This window comes from Vigna radiata, chromosome 4, assembly GCF_000741045.1.
Source record: "Vigna radiata var. radiata cultivar VC1973A chromosome 4, Vradiata_ver6, whole genome shotgun sequence".
Taxonomy (NCBI): Eukaryota; Viridiplantae; Streptophyta; class Magnoliopsida; order Fabales; family Fabaceae; genus Vigna; species Vigna radiata.
Window position 1 is genome coordinate 11434333 of NC_028354.1, and position 19507 is coordinate 11453839.

Sequence of the window (19507 nt, forward strand, 5' to 3'; positions counted from 1 at the left end):
AAAATAAGAATACAGAGACCAAATTGAGACAAATTAAAAATATAGGGACCAAATTGAGACAAATCTAATGACACGTGGTCTTATGGTGACACGAGGCATTATCAGTGTCACCTCACATTATCATTGTCACGTGGCTCAATGTCAACTTGACACGTGACAATTTTTTTTAAACAAATAAAAAAATTTAAATTAAAAATAAAAATAATTAAAAATATATTTAAAATATTCAAAAAAATCACGAGCTGACACGTGTCACCCTTTTTAACGGTGATAGTACGGAACTAACGACAGTGACCTAATTGTTTCAATTTTTCATGGGTTAAATATGCTTTTAGTCCCTAAAGTTTCACCGATTTTTGGTTTTAGTCCCTGCATGAAACATTGATGGCATTTCATCCTCTTAGTATGGAAACAAGTATTTTTAGTCCCTAAAAACAGACAGTGTTTATTTTTTTGTGATGTGGCTAACGGCATAGCCACGTCTTCTCTGTACACTTTCCTGCCACGTCTTCCCCACCCAAAATTAGGGTTTCAGATTAGGGGAAAGAGGAAAAATTCCTTTGCCTGTGCCTGCCGCTCACACTTACAGTGGAAGCTAGTGATTCCTGCAGGGAAACGATCTCGATGATGGATTTCACGATTGGGTTTTGTCTTGCAGGTTTGGTTGTGGTTGCAAGTGGTGGAGAAACTGCGTTACTCGCAGTTTGGATTTGGGACGAAGATGATGCAAGAAAACTGCAATTAGGGTTTTTTCGATTGGGGATTTCTTGCGATGACAATGGGTAACGATTTGGGTTTCTGAATGATATTTATATGGTGGTTGTGGTTTTTGGGTTTCCCTGGCTGCCTGAGAAGCTTCACGTTGGCGACGAATTTTTGCTGTGATGGTTGTGCCATGGGTTTCAAATGGAGGAGATGAATGTTGCGGTGGTTGGGTTTCAAATGGAGGAGATGAGTGTTGCAGTGGTTGGGTTTCAAATGGAGGAGATGAGTGTTGCAGTGGTTGGGTTTCAAATGGCGACCATGAATAGGATTCTTGGATATCATTTTCTCGGAGGTTGGTTGCGGTGGAGATTGGGCTTGTATAGGTGGTGGCTGAGGCGTCTTGCGGCGGCTTTGCAACGCTGGTGAAGCACAGTGGTTTGGGCACTTTCTGTTGCTGGGTTGGTTTTTTTCTGAGTGCAGGAGAAGAAGATGATGATGGTGGTGTGACTTTGTGGTGGCGCGATGATGATGGCGGTGGTTGTTGTGCGACGACGGCCTTGGGTGAGCTCATGGTGGCCGGTGAGAGTCACTGGGTGGCTACCATGGAGGAGGTAGCGGCGGCTAGGGTTTCCCAAATTAAAAAAAATGCTATGTGTCAGGCAGTCTAAAAAGAATACGTGGTTGTGCCGTTAGCCACATCACAAAAAAATTAACATCGTCTGTTTTTAGGGACTAAAAATACTTGTTTTCATACTAAGAGGATGAAATGCCATCAATGTTTCATGCAGGGACTAAAACCAAAAACCAGTAAAACTTCAGGGACTAAAAGCATATTTAACCCATTTTTCAAAAATAGGGACCCAATTAAGAAAAAGAAAAAATGAGGGACCTAATTGAAAAAAATTACCGAAAATAGAAATTATCATAATGATTAAACCTTAATTTAATTATCAAGATTATCTTTGTATCTCAATTCTTATATAATTTTAGTCTTTATAACTCTTATTATAGTCTGATTTAATTATCATAGTTGTTAAAAATAAATTTATCGTGCCAATATTAATGTAGATGACCAAAATTTTACAAAATATTTGGCTAAAAATATGTAATATTCGATTTATTATAGCTATACGAAAGCTACGCATATTAGCACCTTTATATCATTTATTTACACCGTGCTCACATGTCAAATCTCAAATTAATGTATAATAAAACTACATAAAAATAAAAATAAAGAATGTTTCTAAAATAATTTCCCAAATTCCTCCTGTAAACAAACATCACCATGATAACAAACATCGTGTCTATAAAAACACAGACATATATAACAAACTGTTATTAATTTATTTCCAACTTAAAAATATAGAAATCATTAAATATATTTTAATCAAATACTATAAATTGTCGCGTCCAATGTTTTTGAAATATTTATATTATATATGTTATATAGATAGTTTCAATTAATTCATAAAAAATATTATTAGTAAAACTAACATTAATTTCTTAAGTTAAGATGATTACTTGCATTTTTTATAATAAAAAATTATTAAAAAACATTTTTCAAATTTTATCATTTAAAGTTTTATTATTTTTATCAATTTGTTTTGGGTTAAATATGTTTTTAGTCCCTATATTTTGGGACACTTTTGGTTTTAGTCCCTTTTTCAAATTAAAGTATAATTTAGTCGTTCAACTTTAAAAAATTCTGGTTTTAGTCATTTTTACCAAATTTTTTTAATTTTATTTGTTGTTTCAAACACGTTTCTCAGTTAACATTGAAGCAAAAATGTGTCAAACAGTGTAAACAATCTAAATGTTATAATGAAACGTGCTTGAAACAGCAAATAAAGTTAAAAAAATTTGATAAAAAGAACTAAAACCAGAGTTTTCTAAAGTTTGAGGGCTAAATTGTACCTTAGTTTGAAAGAGAGACTAAAATCAAAATCACCCCAAAATATAGGAACTAAAAACATATTTAACCCATTTATTTTTCATACCTATACACAATATGTCATTACACACATTCTATTTATCTATTAGAATTTATTTTTACAAAACTCACTACTTACAAAATGAAAACAAAAGTCAATAAAATAAGTATTTAGGACTCACTACTTACAAAATAAATATAAAAAAAAATCAATAAAAATGAGTATTTAGAAATCATTGTTTAACTTCTTTATTTTATTTAAATGTTTTACATGTTTTTCTTCAGCTACATTTATTTGTCGAATAAAGTTACTTCATATGTCTCATTCAAAAGTGGAATCTTATCCATATCATTTTACCAAATCTTGTGTTGTGGTATTAATTTACTACTGTTTCGAAACAGTTTGAGTATGACACTCTAAATTCTATATTTAAAAAAAAAAACTGTTAAAAAAATTCAAGACAATGTGTTTTTAGAGAAACCGTGTTTACATTATTTTAATTTTGAAACATGATATTGTCTATTTCTTTTTTTTAAAAAAAAAACACTTAATAATAAATATTTTTAGTTTAAATCTAAATTTAAATATGAGAAAATTGAACATATAAAAAAGTTATTCTTATTATTTTAAAATTTTCAATTTAAAATACTATTAATTTCTTATGAGTTGAGTTTATTTCTCATTTAAGTTTTTTTAAAAATTTTCTCAGTCAAATTTAGATTAAAATAATGTCAATCCATTGAACTTATATTTGATTTATATTATTTTTGTATAACGAAATCTCTTTCAAGATTAAGCGATTGTTTACTTCAACATATTTTTTATTTATGCAGATGTAATGACGAGAATCATGCATGTTCGATTCATTGTTAATATTAAGTATTTTTACTTAAATGTCCTTCAATCTTTCTATAATTACACATTATATGCATTCTTATGTGCATGGATGTCTCAACATATATTTTTCCTGATAAATAGTTAAATAAAGCAACATTTCATCTTTTCTTTATTATTTTTAATAAATAATAGTAGTATATGTTCATTTCACAAACTCAACACGAATAAAATGATCTTAAAACAGTGAATTTTTATAATTTTAAAAAATAAAAAATAAGAAAAAATAATATCAAATGAATGTAAAAAAATTATTTGTGTCAAAGTATAATTTTTTTAATTACAAAAATAAATATTTAATATTATTTTCATACCAAATAAATTGTATTTTTATTGCAATAATTATTATTTTTCAAAATTGCTCATCAACATTTAATAAAAAATTATTCCAACTAATCTAGAAATAATTTTATATTATTTATAAGGCTTAATAGCTTTAATGGTTCCTATTTTCGTCAAGTGCGTTCACTTTGGTTTCGATGTTTTTGTCCTAAAAAATGTAAATTTTATTCAATTTGATCATTTTTGCTAACGTCGTTCAAATCGTTAATTAACGACAGACAGTTGAGGTGTGCACAACAGTGTTGAGATGACATTTAACTACTGTCAGGTCACCATCTTCTTCAACCTTCAGCCCACCGAACCCTACCGCCACCGCCGCCATAGAGATCGTCCAATGTCACCATGTCGCCGTGAAGTCGCACCTGCAGAGAACCATGGCAACCATCACGTGCAACCTCCATGACCACCACCATCAAAGTCTCAATCTCCCCCAAATCAAGAAACCCTAATATCGAACTCCATTCGAATCTTCATTCTCACGCATCAACCATGAATCATCCAAATCGAGATCTTCATTGTCAGCGCGATAATCCTTGTCGCCGTTGTGCAAAGGTCTAGGGCCATCATCTTCTCCAACCTACAGAGAACCACAACGAAATCCAGAAAAATCTCAAATCAAAGAAACTTATAATCGCACTGCTGCTTGCCTCCATCAGCCACCATGAGTGCTTTCTTACACAACTAGGTTCGTCTTCTTCATGCTACCATGAGCTGCATAATTTGCGAAATCATCCTTCATTGAAGCAAAGCGGGCAACATTTTCCTTCTTCTCGCGGCGCAGGTGTAGGAAGGTTTCCCCCAAATGCAGAACCCTAATTTTAGGGTGGAGCTGCCACGAAACTCTACTTTTGGTGACAGACAGTAGTTAAATGTCATTTCAACACTGTTGTGCACACTTGTCTGGCGTTAACCATTTAAACAGTGTTAGCAAAAAGGATCAAATTGAACAAAATTTACATTCTTTAGGACAACATTGAGAAAAAAAAAACATGAAGGCCAAAATGAACACACTTAAGGAAAATAGGAACTATCAAGAGTATTAAGCCTATTTATAACTTGAAAAAGTAAGCTGATAACTTCTTGCTTTTTATTTATTAGAACATTTTAATTTATCACATCAGTTAAAAAAATTAAAAATTTTAACAATTTTATTTTTCAAATTCATTTGTATTCCTTCCAAAATTCATTTTATCTCGTCGCTGTTGTTGCGTAATCCTCTTGCTTGAGATATTGTTTTCCGTGTCTGGCATTCATGGTTGCTGCCACTTTTTCTTGCAATTATAGGTTGTTTGTTTGTCGTCGTTGCCAAACTAACCTTTTCTTCTCAACTTTAATATCACGTTCCATATTCATACTTTATATATATTAATGCATGTACGTGTTCTTCAATATTGTTATTTATAATTTAAGATATTTTAAATTTAAGTTTTTTTTTTATACATATATGTTGAGAATTGTTATTAGAATTTAATATTTTTTAAATATCTTTAAATTTTATTTATTTATAATTTAAGCTGATATTATAATTTTAAAGAATTATTATTTATAAGATAAGCTAATAGTATGTTAGATAGGCTTTGGTATTTTGGATGTTAAGTTATGTTACATTAGAGTTTAGAATTATATATATATATATATGTTGGACTACCTTTAGAATTGTTATTTACAAATTGATGTTAAGCTATTTAGTTATGTTGAAATTTTAGATAAATAATTTTAGTTTTCTAAATTTAGATTTATAATTCATGTTTAATTGTTAAGTTTGGTTATAATGTTTTTATTGATTGCATATATGTAATAATTAAGGTAATTAGAAATAGTAAAGTGAGTTTTACGGTGTAGGTTGAGTTGGTGTTTTTAATACGTTAATTTGCCTTTTATAAATTAAATATTAAAATGAAAGATAGTTTAAAATATTAATTTTTTGTATTAAATTATTTGAAGAATATAAATATCTAATAATATTGTAATTTATACCATTAATATTTATAAATTATAAATTAAGTTTCAATTATTAATTGTAATAGAGTAATGTAAGTTGTAAAGAAAATAATTATTTTTATATGTACTAAAGTAGATATTATCTTCATTATGATTTGGAAGATCAAATTTTATTGTGAGAGGGTATGTAGATTCAAATTTTCAAAATATATTGACAAAAATAAGTCTACTTTAGGTTATGTATATATACTTGCAAGAAGAATTATAAGCTCTTTATCTAAATTACACATTGTTGTAGCTTTGACTATTAGTGAAGTTGAATATAAAGGTGTGTATTTTATTTCATTGGATAAGTTTTTGTGTATGTGGTAGGTGGATTCTGGTCTCCTCTAAAATAAATTACACATAGATCTAAAGCTGAAATAGATAGTTAATGAACCTATGAATATATGTTACTCACAAAAAATTAGAATTAAAATTTAATTTATATATTATTAAGTAAATTTAATTAAAATTAAAATTTAATCTATATTTTATAAGGTTAAATTTAATTTAAATTTTATATTTTTTTTGTAATTTTATTTAAATTTTTTTTAATAGGATAGGTATGTGGTGGATAACCAAATTGTACTTTTTTTAGTAAGATAGATATAAACACTATGTGAATATGACTTCTTGTCATTTTTAAATACGATGTTGATTTAAGATGTTTCAATTTTTTTTTTTAATTTAGAAAAATAAAAACCTACTTATGAATGACACATATTTAGAAAATTACCAAATTGTATCTTATCTTAAAAAAATAAAGATCTAATTGTAAAAAAATTAAGACCCAATTTAAAATTTTTATGTGAAAATGAAAACAAAAATATAATTGTATCGAAAACAAACATGGAACCGTATCTTTTTGTTCTTTCGCAAAATGACAAAAATGACTTCATTTTATTTAGATTTACATGTTTCTGCTTTTCACTCAAGAAAGAAAAGGGACATTTAAAAAAAGAAAAAAAAAAACTAGTTCTCTTAACCATTCCTTCATAATTAATAAATATAAAAACAACTTTATAATTAAATAATTTATTTAATTTTAACTTATTCATATTTTGAAAATAATAATATTTTATAGCTTTTATATCGCTTTCTCTTCCAACCATCAAATATTTACTTTATTTATCCCATTTTCCTTTTCTTTAATTTTTTTATTCAAGTCAACATAGAATAAATGCTTGAGTTGTTTCATTTCTTTTATCTCCATCTCATCCATTACCCGAAGCATATGCTAACCCTCTAAAGAAGCAAAAGATTTTGATAAAATTGCTTCATCATACTAAATAAAAGTTCTTTTACACGTTATTCTTTAATAGAATTTCCAAGATTTTTTTGTTCTTCATTAAAGTATTTTCAACATAACTATCATTTTCATCTTTATTTTTAAATCAGATTTCAATATTATTTCAACAAAACTATATTATCTTTTTATATATTCGTTAGAATATAACAATCTTGAATGATAACACGTTCTAATAACTTTCCTCAAACCAAAGCAAATTTAAAAGTTTGTCTACATCAAATTTTAAAAACATCTAATTCTTTCTATCAATCTTTTTCACCTTTACTTTCTAACTGAAGTTTAATATGTTAAAAATAAAATAACAAGTAGTTAAAAATTAATTTTTGTATCATAATATAAATCATTTATTATAAATCTAAAAAATTATTTCTTTTAAAAAATGTTTCTTGCAAATTTCAATTATAATATAATCTATATATTTTAAGTGGCACATATCCACATTTAGTATATTCTAATCAAACTTATAACTTTGATAAGTTATTATGAACCAAATGATATACATAATAATAAATAAATAAGATTCAACAGCTCTATTATCTTCAATATTATGTTTAATATATTAGTGAATTAAAATAATATAATATAACTTGATAGATAAAGATACGACTACCAACTTAGTTATCTTTAATATTATATTTAAGATATTATTGGATTACACGAAATATATATATATATATATATATATATATATATATATATATATATATATATATATATATATATATATATATATATATATATATATACCTTGATAAAACTAACAAAGTCAATAAGCTCGTAAGATTAACCTCACCTATATGAGAGAAAGACTTACATATTGTTTACAACTTACATTTATACATCAAAAAATTATAAATCACATCTTAGTAAAGAGCTAAACTAAAAAAAAGATCTCTCATAATTTGTTATAAATTTTAATTATATGAAATAAATATTTATTCTTATCATATGCATTAAGAGATACTAACACACTAGTATTAATTTTCTTCTAATATCATATTATAAATCTCTTACAAGTAACCTAAAAGAATTTATGAGTAGTTTCTTTTAATGATATAGAAAACTTACATAATAAGTTATAAATTTCTGAGTAGTTTCTTTTAAAGATATAGAAAAATTTAATATGTGAGTGGATAATTTTTTTATTATATATAAAATTTAAAGATACAGAACTTTGATTTATTTTATTTTTTAAAATGTTTTATAAGGAATAAAAAATTTAAACTAATTAACTTTTTTCTTTCATACGAATAAAGTATTTCTATTGTCAATCAACACAAAATATTGTGGCAGTATTAAACATATTTAACTATTAAAAATACTATTTAATAAGATTGTTTAGTTTATGTTAGTTAAGATTATTTGTGGATTAAAATCTTATAAGAATTTTTTAGTTAATACTAATAAGAGTTTTTCTGAATCGGTATAGGTTAAAGTTACTTTTAATCAATATAAGCCATTATTATTTCAGTTGGTATGAATCAAAATAAATTTTTTATGTGATAGGATTTCTTTTGTTGATTTTCAATTAATATGAATAAAAAGAATTTTCCAACTGAAATTAATATCATCTAAATTATAAATTTCAACGTGATATCATGCTAAAAATTATTTCAAACTAAAATCATGTGCAATTATATATCTTTGAATTTTATTGTTGTAAAATTGACGTAAATGTAGGGCGACATGTGGACTTCCCTCCTTTTGAGATTCTTCTAAACTCTAAATCAATCACATCAAAATTCAACTGCATTGCGTGTACAACCACATTATATTTATTCCTCTTTCTTAGACCATAATAATTATAGAAAATAAAAAAAATGTTATATTTTAACAAAAAAACACAAATAAAATAAAATAAATTATTTTTGCAGATTCTTAAAAAATATTTCTCCCAAATTAAAAAGAGTAAAAGGTTTTCTTTGGTTTTAATTTTTGTAAATTTTCGTATTCAAAATTATATTTTATATATTGTTTTTTATTCATTTAAAAAAATCTTAATTATTTTTATTTGATTCATCTAATAGTTTGTTAAATTTATCAATAAGTTTTTTTTTTTTTTAATTTAATATTGATAGGGATCACTCGTTGAATACAACCGGCGAACATATAACATGGATGTTGTTTCTTTTCTCCAATTTAATTTATCTTTTCAATTTTTTAATGGTATCTATTTTATTATATATAAAAAAAGATGAAACTATATTCTAAAAGAATCCGAGACAACAGCAGCTTTTATTTTATTTATTGTCTTCTGTTTCTTAAAAGATCGATTTCAAGATTTGATTTTGAGTGTCTTCATATGTGGGTGGGTGAGAGAGAGAGAAAGAACAAAAACTGAGAGTGAACAGAATCATATTCATATTCACGTGTTGTAGCTGAACACATACACCACTGAGCCCCTCATACCATGAAATTTTTTGTTTGAACCGGGGTCAGCCCATGACCAAGATCTTCGACACTTCTTCACGAATTGCATGTGGTAAACTTCTAGATTTTGAAAGTTTCTTTTTTTATGTTTTTTTTTTGTTATTGAATTTTGTTGGTATTGCATTTGTAAATGTTATATTTTTCAATCCAGGGTTTTATTTTGTTTTTCCAGAACCTTTTCAGATTGAATTTGGTGGTGAAAAGTAGCTATGGCAGCGGTGGAGAGGATTTTGTTGGCCCTGCAGAATGAGGGTGCAGGAGGAGAATCTCTGTTGGCGTCAATAAGAATTGCTGTGATGCCCATAGTTAAAGTGTTCACCATGTGTGCTTTGGGACTCCTTATGGCTTCCAAGTATGTTGACATTCTGCATGCTTCTGGAAGAAAGCTTTTGAATGGGGTATGTATGTGTATGTGTGTGTGATATGTGATGCGACCTCAAATTCTCACACACCCTCTTCTTTGTTCTTGCAGCTGGTGTTTACACTGTTGCTACCTTGCTTGATATTCTCCCAATTGGGACAAGCTGTGACCTTGCAGAAGATGCTTGATTGGTAAGCTTTGATAACTAGTGCTGAAATTCCAAAACTTTTATTTTCCCTTTTCTATTATTTTGCACACACACACACACACCTCAAATCATTAATCTTGAACAACATGCAGGTGGTTTATTCCTATGAATGTTGTTCTGGGTTCCGCAGCAGGCTCACTCATTGGTTTTATTGTTGCCACCATCATCCGTCCTCCGTACCCTTTCTTCAAGTTTACAATTGTACAAATTGGAATTGGTAAGCCAATCCAGATGGACCCTGTTTCAAATCTTGAGTCTTGGACTAGTTCATGGACACCTTCATCTTTAGTGAAGGAGTTGTTTTGAATCCATCTGCTTTTGCTTTTTCTCAGAATCCTAACATTGCATTTTATTAAACAGGAAATATTGGGAATGTTCCACTTGTTCTGCTTGCTGCTTTATGTCGAGACCCATCCAATCCCTTTGGTGACTCAGAAAAGTGTACCAAAGATGGAACTGCCTATATATCATTTGGCCAGTGGGTAGGTTCTCAAAGTCTTGCTGACTACTGTTGATATCTTGTTTATTCAGTTACAGTTGATTTACTTCTTAGTCATTTTTTTCATTATGTTCAATATTGTTCTAGATATAAACCTAGTACTGATTGGGAGGTATTGTTCTCATTTGTCCTAGGTTGGTGCTATCATCCTATATACATATGTATTTAATATGTTGGCACCTCCTCCAGAAGGCACATTTGATATTGATGATGAAAGTCTTCCCTTAAAGAGCACCCCTATAGGTGATACTACACCTGAACAAATTCCGTTGCTCACTAGGGAAGAGGGGGTCTGTACAACATCTCAAAATACATCAAAGAAGTGGGAGGTGAGTTTTACTTCTTCTTTTCTGAGAGGAGAATAGTTTCTGTGTTTTAAGGTGACAACCATTTACATACTGATGATATGATTTTCTCAAGTATATTTACCTGTAATCTAAGTCAGCATTTCCCCCTTCTCTTTACACTTTTGTTATAGCACTTGACTATTGTGCCATGGAATCATGACATTTGTACCATTCTGTACAGTACATCGTGTGCGTGAGCTCGAATTTTAAAATTTCACTATTTGGCCTGTATGAGGTTAACATTTGTTTGTTGGTGCAGATTAAAGGCCTATTGGCGTATCTATATGAGAAGTTAAAGCTTAAGCAAATTCTTCAACCCCCTATCATTGCATCAGTAAGCTTTTCTTAATTGACCTTATCATATTTGGTTTATCTTTTTTCATTTTATATTCTGGATTCTCCTTATTAGAAAGTCTCATATTGCCTCACTCAAATCTTTGGATGTAACTTATATATTGGTTGGGCCCCTTTTCATAATGTCAATTGGCTTAGAGTTGAAATCTGACACTCCTCAACTCCTCTTTGTTTTGAGTCAACATGTATATGGAGGTTGTAGCTTACTTTATTGTCCTGATAGGGTTATGTAACTTACCTATGATGTATTTTCTGCAAAATCTGATGCATTAATTACAGAAACACATCTTTACACTAAATCTTGATTTCCTGAAGGTTTTGCCTGCTTTCATAATAATCAAATTTGCAGAGTAAATACTTCACACTTCAGTTGTTAAAGTAGATGTTTGTGAACTAGTTTACTAGTACTGTGGTAATTTAGCCAGCGTCATGTTGGCATACTAATGGAATTGATTTTGATTGAAGTATTGCATATGTTTTGCAGTTCCTTGCCATGGTACTTGGGGCAATCCCATTTTTCAAGAAACTGATCTTTACACCTGATGCTCCACTGTTCTTCTTCACCGACAGCTGCATGATTCTTGGGTATGTAAAATGCTGTAAACATTTTTCAACCTCAATTATAATAAGTCAAATCGAATGAACTTCAAAAATGTGTTGTGGGACTAAAGTCTAAGTATCTTATTATTTCCGAGATCGAAGTTATTTAGGAATCTTTATGATGCTATTACAGCAAACACATTCTAATAGTTCCTTTGGTGATCAGGGAGGCCATGATTCCTTGCATTCTGTTGGCTCTGGGAGGCAACCTTATTGATGGTAAACTTATGTCCTAATGTTCTCGTTATATTAATAACTGTCGCTTTACATATTTGTAAGAGTCAAATGACCTTTTTGATTGAAGCATCTAAATGAACCATTTTGTCTTGGCTGCAGGACCTGGAAGTTCAAGACTTGGTTTTAGAACAACTGCTGCTATTATTTTTGCCCGGTTACTTTTAGTGCCTCCTGTTGGAATTGGAATTGTCATGTTGGCTGACAAGTTTGGTTTTCTTCCCCCTGACGATAAGATGTTTCGATTTGTCTTGCTCCTTCAGAATTCCATGCCAACATCTGTTCTTGCAGGTATACCACACAAATCTCCCCTAACCCTTTCTGGTAGAGACTTATCTATAAAATCTTGTAGGAGTTAAAAGTACAAACTTTTATACATGTTCGATAACTAGAACAACACAGGTTCTTCTTGGGTTGCCAGAATGGAAAGCTCACAAGTAGTTACTGCTTTGGCTTTTTAGTTGCTCCAACGATTTTTGTCCTTTCTAAACAAGATTGTTGATATAAACTAGTTAACAAATAGCAAAAAAATGTTAAGTTGGTCTTTTACAGACAAGTATTCTTTCTGTTGATTTTTACACTCATATTTTCCTTGCTCACAGGTGCTGTTGCTAATTTAAGAGGATGTGGAAGGGATGCAGCAGCTGTACTGTTTTGGGTTCATATATTTGCTATAATCTCTATGGCAGGATGGATTATTCTATTTCTATACATACTTTTCTGAGACTGTAGAGAACCCTCATGGCTTCACATGATTTTGTATTTTAGTCCTATTCATTTAGTTCATTTGATGTTTATATTAGTGGAGAAACGTTAACATATATATTTATATATATATAATGATCAAAATGAACATGTTTGCTGTCTACTGATTGTTGTTCGAACATTAGGGAGGTCTGGCTCATAAGAGCTGGAAAACACTTCAAAGTTTGATCATTTGTTTTAAACCGTTGGTCTATTAACTATTCCAAAATGGTTTGTAGAACCCATGCTGCAGCATTGTACAAGAATGTTTTTCATTTTTTCGATGCATTATTATAATGATAGAGACGAATCATCAATAATGATCTTCACATGCTATATGCCTGAACAGAAGGCACACCGTACCCACCATTATCACTCAATTTGTTTTCCAGTTGCTAAAATCACAGACAGGACAAACTTTGTTGTTGCATCAAAAGAGAATTGCTTTTTGTCACAACTGGTCGTAGAAATATTAGTAAACTCTTTCCATTTGTACATGGATAACTTTTACACACAAACCAGTTTATAAATTAGAAGAACTGTGAAGATATTAATCACATCGGTATAGTCTTTGATGCAGAACAATTTTTCAATACACAGTTAATTTTCAATTTCAGAAAGGTTTAAACCTCTTTTTGGTCCCTAAGTTATAAGTAGATGTTCAGTTTAGTCTCCGTTTTGAAAAATGTAAATCTTTGGTCGCTAAGTTATAAAAAATGTATTAAATGAGTCCTTTTTTGACTTAAAATACTGATTTTGGTTGTTTCTTAACAAATGTTACATCTTTAGATTACTCTGATTTAGGACTCATTTGATACATTTTTTTTAACTTAAGAACCAAAGACTTAATTTTTAAAAGCGGACTGAACATCCGCTCACAAAAAAAGGTTTAAACTTTCAGAAACTATTGACACTGTAGCAGACCGGTACTGTGCCGTATTTACCTTCTCTAACTGGTAGTTGTGCTGGTTCAAACACGGTATGGTCCACCATTGAACAATAATTATGCATGTCATTGTTCGTGAGCATGACTTCATGAGCTTGCTCAGAAGAAATTTGTCTATATAATTTTTAAGAGAAAACTAATAAAAAAAAATTCTAATCAGTTTTTCCTTTTGAATAAAATTAGCTTATGTATAACTGCACAAACTAAAAAGAAATAACTTTTTATGAATCGACTTATACACAAATTAGTTTTAGTTTATCGAAAAAGTGATTTTTTTTTCTTCTTGAAAGTACTCGTGAAAAAGCTTTTCCAAACTTATCATGGGTTAATTAACTCAGTGCATCATTTAAGGATTTGACTTTACTCAATTAGACAAAAGAAACTTCCTTCTACTTTTAATTTATAGGAAATGAAAATGTATGTCAAAACACATCTAAAATATATTATGAATTTATGACAACTAGTGAAAACATGGACGTTGTTGCATCGCATATTTTATAAAAAATTGACGAAATAATTTGAATTATTTTTAAATATTATAATAAATTAATAAATAAATTTCTTAAAACATATTTTAGTTGATTTTATCTATTTGTTTGATATATTAAATGTAGAGCAAATGTTATGCTAAAGATTAATCTTGATAAAAATAATAAAATGACATGATTCCTACTATACTAAGTTACTTGGTCAATTGTTCATGTACAGTCATTTATTTAATTTAATAAATAAATCTAAACATGAAATCAGGCTTGATTGTTGAGATGATCAGACCAAAAGGGTTCGTTTACACTTAGAAACATCGTTAGTTGATAATGTTTTCCGAAAAAAGTAGATTGTGTAGTTGTTATTGAAATTCTAAACGAAAGTTCAATCTGTAGCTGAAGCGCGAGAAATCTTTAACAAAGAGGGTGTTAGCCTCAGCCATGGCAGAAGTCCGTAACAAATGTGTAAGTATTGTAATCTAAACGAGCCATGCAAAATTCAATTTACTGGGAGCTGATAAAACCAGTAGTTGGGAAAATTTGCAATGAATAGGATTATAATAATAGTAGCGATAATGGTGCTTTCCAAGCTAAGAAATTTCAGTCAATTGAATGACTGATATAAGTCCAACAAACTGAATCATCAACGAAAGATCACCAAATATTCAGACATTGGGTCATTGAAGCACAAACAAGGAAAGAAAGGAAACAAGAGTGTCAGAAAATAGATAAGGTATTACAAACTAAAATCTGTACATGTCTTCTTGAATTGGTGAGGAGACAAGGCACGCCATGAGTCAGTTAAAAATTTCATCCCAAGTGGCCATCGGGAGGCATTATTGATAAACAATTCAAGAAGTACTTAAAATGGGCACCACCATCTTCTGCTTCTACTGTCCCTCTGGTTTGGAGATGCATAAACATGTTGATTTTGCCCGGATAAGTAATGACTGCCCAGATGTCTATTTCCCTCAATTTCAGAGTTATTGCCTAACCAAAATACAAGAACAATGCCCACTAAACTAACAATTGGAGCTGCAGCAAGAAAAAGCCATCTTCCTCTACCACTTCTTGTAGAAGAATTTGCGGTAGAACCTGAGCTAACATCTTGACTACTACCATTCTCTTCATTCAACTCATCTCCATCAGAAACATCAGAGGAACTGTCATCTATTACATCCATTTGCTGCCTCTCATGGATCACATTTCTACCATCAATGTTCTGCTTTCCTTCTTCATAATCCTTATCATCGGTTGGAAGCTCATAACGACAAAGAGGGCATGAATTCCGTGCACTCAACCATGGCAAAATGCAATCAATGTGATAAAGGTGAGAACAAGGAAGTTGATTTACTTCAGTGCCAGGTGCCAGGACATCTTTGCAAATGGCACAAACTAGTTCATCATGCTTCTCATGTTCTTTGCCAATGACTACACGTGGCAAATTTTTCGTGAAAGACACGGCCGCGGGAGGAGCTCCTCGTCTTGAGTTGTCATTCTCAGCAAGATGCTCAAGCAGATCTTCGAAACGTCTAGCATCAAGATAATCCCCAAAGTTTGCTCCATGAGGTAAATCAACATCCTCAAAAGCTTGCCAAGTATCCCTGATTATATGGTTAAACATTCCCTCAGATTCAGTAGAATTAAACCTCTGTTCCCAATTGTTGGGATCTCTGCTCTCACTTGGACTTGAGGAGAAAAAAAATTGAAGGCGGGCTGTGGCTTCAGATTCCTCAGCCTCAGCTAATTCCCATTCCCTATCCTCCTCCTCTTCATCATCATCATTATCATCATCATCATCTTCTTCTTCTTCTTCCTCCTCCTCCTCCTCCTCCCCATCTGCATCCTCTTCTTCATCATCTTCATCTGAAATCCATTGGCCATGGCCAGCATGCATTGGATCAATGTCAGTGTCACTATCGAACTCATCTCCCTCATCTGGTAAATTAAAGACTCCAGTGCCAACAAAACTATGAGTATCCATAGAAATATCTGAGTCGCCTCCATAAGCAGAGAAAGACTCTATCTCATCATCATGGGGAACCCTATACCGTCTAAAACTCACAATTGATTCATTTTCACCATAAAGAGAAGTCCAATTATCAAAACCATCACTGTCAGTGTCAGACAGAACATGCCTCCACCTTCTAGACCCACTTGGGGTAGTGTGTGTACTAACATATTGCATTGACCAAGCAGGGGTGTCACCATCCACAAGTTGATCATCCTCCCCAGAGGCAAGTGATTCATATCGTCTCACCATACTATGCACATGAGGGATCTGCTGTGAGAAACTATTATCCACGGATTCAGAACTGTTGTGCCTGAATCTTCCTCTAAGCCTCCTTCGTGAACTTTGGGTAAATGTATGATTCCCAAAGTCTTCAAGTAACAAAAATTTACAATCGCCGCACACACCATGGCTAGCAAGATCACTTGCCATCTCATTATCATGTGACAGGGCCTTTTCACAAAGGGAACACACTGCAACGTGGACAGCATCAGTATCCCCATGGGCCTGTGAACCAGATTGAGACGATGCAAATGACATGTTCCCAGAATTTGCAGCCATCTGAAACGCCATAAAAATCCAGATTACCAAAGACAATAATATATAAGCAAACAGGCAATCAAACAAGCTAGAAAATGTCAATAACAAGGCATCTAAATTAAGCACTAGCAAGACACGATAATTATTAATTTATTAGCAATACCTAGAACTAGGACCAATCTGCATCTAAGAAAGACAAAACCCAACAGACCAACGAGCCCTCTAACTTCATCAAATCACGCTAGTTAAGCTCAAAAGCAAGACACTCAGAAGCAGAGCCTCAATCAAGTATCAAATGTGATTGTAGGCACGTGGAATTGTTTGTAGTATGGGGGAGCATTTCAGCTCCCCAGACACTGGTCTGCGCAGAACAAACATGATTTTGGAAAACATTGACGTGTCCGGTTACAATGCTTCAAAATCAACTTTGTTCTCGTATAACTACAACTGGAAAAAATATATGTAACAACTTATGTGCTAAGCCGAAAATTTAATACTATAAACTTACTTTCAAAATAAGAGTATTCAATCAGGCAATCAAAATCACTTCACTTCAAACTCACTTCACCGTAAATGAAGATCACACAGAATCACTAATTACCCCTCTCGCAATCAGTGGCAGAACGATGCTAACCAGTTCAAATTTAGGTCTATCTCATAACAGTTCTAACTCTAAATGCACATAATTGGTGGAAATGGGAAAGCGCGTGATTTAAGGAAAAAGGGAAAGCACAATACGAAACACTACGATAAATAAGCAATTAAAAAACATAATGATAAGATATTATTATCATATAGTGTAATAATCGCAACTAAACCACTACAATTACGAAATACCCAGAAGACGCAAATTGTCGATAAGAGCGGGAGCAATGTGGCGGAAGTGAAAAGGAAGAACTTTTGACGGTATTATACAGCATACAGATTGCGAGTTAAAATGATGCAAGTGGGAGAAAAATGACCTGAGAGAGAGTACGAGGTTAGCGCGAGCAGAGAGAGGGATCAGCGAAGGAACTTCAAAAGGGATTCGAAAGATTGGAGTGAAAAAGTTGTAGGATTTCGATTTGGGAAGAAGAATGAATCTAGAAAAACGAAACCTTTTTCTTTCTTTCGTTCTATCAAATCCTCAGCCGGCGACTCCGTTTGCCTCGTCAACACGCCCCCAAACCACACGGCACGACGCCGTTTCTCTAGCGTTTCTGGTAAATAACCTTTTTAACCGTGTTAACATTTCTATTGCATTTAGTTCTGTAAATATAATTACTTATTGTTATTTCTGTTTCTCTGACGCGTGAAATTGCATACGAATAGTTTACACTAAGGTCCAAACCTAGATAGTCTTTTATTTTAAGGTCCAACCCATATAAAAACATGTTTAAGACATTATTATAACTTTATTCTCCTTTAACGTTAAACCTTATTTTGGATAATCTAACAAAATCATACATACATTCATAAACAAAATCCAACAGAAGATGTTATAACTCTATTTCTATGCATATACACTAGTACAAAAATGTTGTTTAACGTTGGTTAATTTGGGTTTTTAATGTCACTTTCACAACCGACGTCTATATGGGTGACGTCTATGGGACGTCGAAATTCGTCAGAACCGACGTCCATATAAACGTCAGTTAGCGATATCCACTGACATTTATATAGACGTCTGCTTATACTCACACCGACATCTAATTACTCTATATAGACGTCCACCTATTATTAAACCGACATCAACATGAATATATAAAAGAGGTTTAAAATGACACTATTCGACGTCTATGTTGTTATAGACGTCGGACATGGCTTTAACAGACGTCTAACAACGACTTTGTGTTTTAGTGCAGTTTTGATCCAAGCTTTCAGTAGCATTGTGTGTGTAACACTCTCCTCTCGCTAGTTTTCCCACAAAAAAAGCTTGCGTCTTTTGAATCTTCTAGTGTTTTCAATCCAAAACCGAACCTGGGTCCATGGCTACTTCCAATTATTCAACCGCAACAGAAAAAAATTACGGTGTCGAGAAGTAGACAAGGACCCAAGTTCCATTTTGGGTCGGAAGAACTAGAAAACTCAAAAGATCACCACTCTTTTAGTGAGAAAACTAGCAAAGGGAGAATGTTGCACTATGTTACCCAAAGAGTGGATCAAAATTGCACTAAAACACAACACAAAAAAGGAAAATTTTAATCAGTTGAACGACAAGATAATCGATAAAAAACTAAAGAAAGTTTAAACGGTAAGCATAAGAAAAACCATGCACCTGAGATGAAGAGAGAAAAAGGAGAGGACGGAGACAATGACGTTATGAGAAAATACAATGCAATGCCGGAAGAGATAGAAAGTAGAGGTGCGCAAGGGAGTAAAAGAAGAGGAAAAAAAGAGAAAAAGGAGAAGAGATGAAGACGCAATCAGAAACTGAGTGGTTAGAAGGGTCTGCGGTTTATTTAAAATGAAATTGGGCGTCGGTTGCGCCAAAAACCGACGTCTATAGACGTCAGTGTTTGATTGGGATCCGACATCTATTCTTCTTAAAGAAGCTGAAAAGATTGACGCTTGATTTCCTGTCAGGGTAGTTCACGTCGGTGCC

At 31.7% G+C, this 19507-nt stretch overlaps 2 protein-coding genes across 5 annotated transcripts; one reads left to right on the forward strand and one right to left on the reverse strand.

Moving 5' to 3' along the window:
- Nucleotides 1-9420: 9420 nt before the first annotated feature.
- LOC106758182 (protein PIN-LIKES 6) lies at nt 9421-13065 on the forward strand. 2 transcript variants are annotated; one of them, XM_014641126.2, is made up of 11 exons: nt 9421-9646; nt 9746-9992; nt 10067-10146; nt 10256-10380; nt 10524-10645; nt 10797-10991; nt 11269-11343; nt 11848-11948; nt 12130-12182; nt 12300-12488; nt 12800-13065. In XM_014641126.2, exons 2-11 carry the CDS (start codon nt 9804-9806, stop codon nt 12919-12921), a joined length of 1251 nt encoding a protein of 416 aa, XP_014496612.1. In that variant the 5' UTR covers nt 9421-9646; nt 9746-9803; the 3' UTR covers nt 12922-13065. The 2 variants fall into 2 exon arrangements, with proteins under 2 accessions (XP_014496612.1, XP_014496611.1); XM_014641125.2 differs by having other exon boundaries at nt 9422-9646; nt 9767-9992.
- Nucleotides 13066-14884: 1819 nt separating this feature from the next.
- LOC106758051 (E3 ubiquitin-protein ligase Praja-2) lies at nt 14885-18146 on the reverse strand. 3 transcript variants are annotated; one of them, XM_014640955.2, is made up of 2 exons: nt 17886-18146; nt 14885-16944 (listed from the first exon to the last, which is right to left on the reverse strand). In XM_014640955.2, exon 2 carries the CDS (start codon nt 16942-16944, stop codon nt 15235-15237), a length of 1710 nt encoding a protein of 569 aa, XP_014496441.1. In that variant the 5' UTR covers nt 17886-18146; the 3' UTR covers nt 14885-15234. The 3 variants fall into 3 exon arrangements, with proteins under 3 accessions (XP_014496441.1, XP_022635537.1, XP_014496442.1); XM_022779816.1 differs by lacking the exon at nt 17886-18146 and adding an exon at nt 17761-17878; XM_014640956.2 differs by lacking the exon at nt 17886-18146 and adding an exon at nt 17432-17731.
- Nucleotides 18147-19507: the final 1361 nt, after the last annotated feature.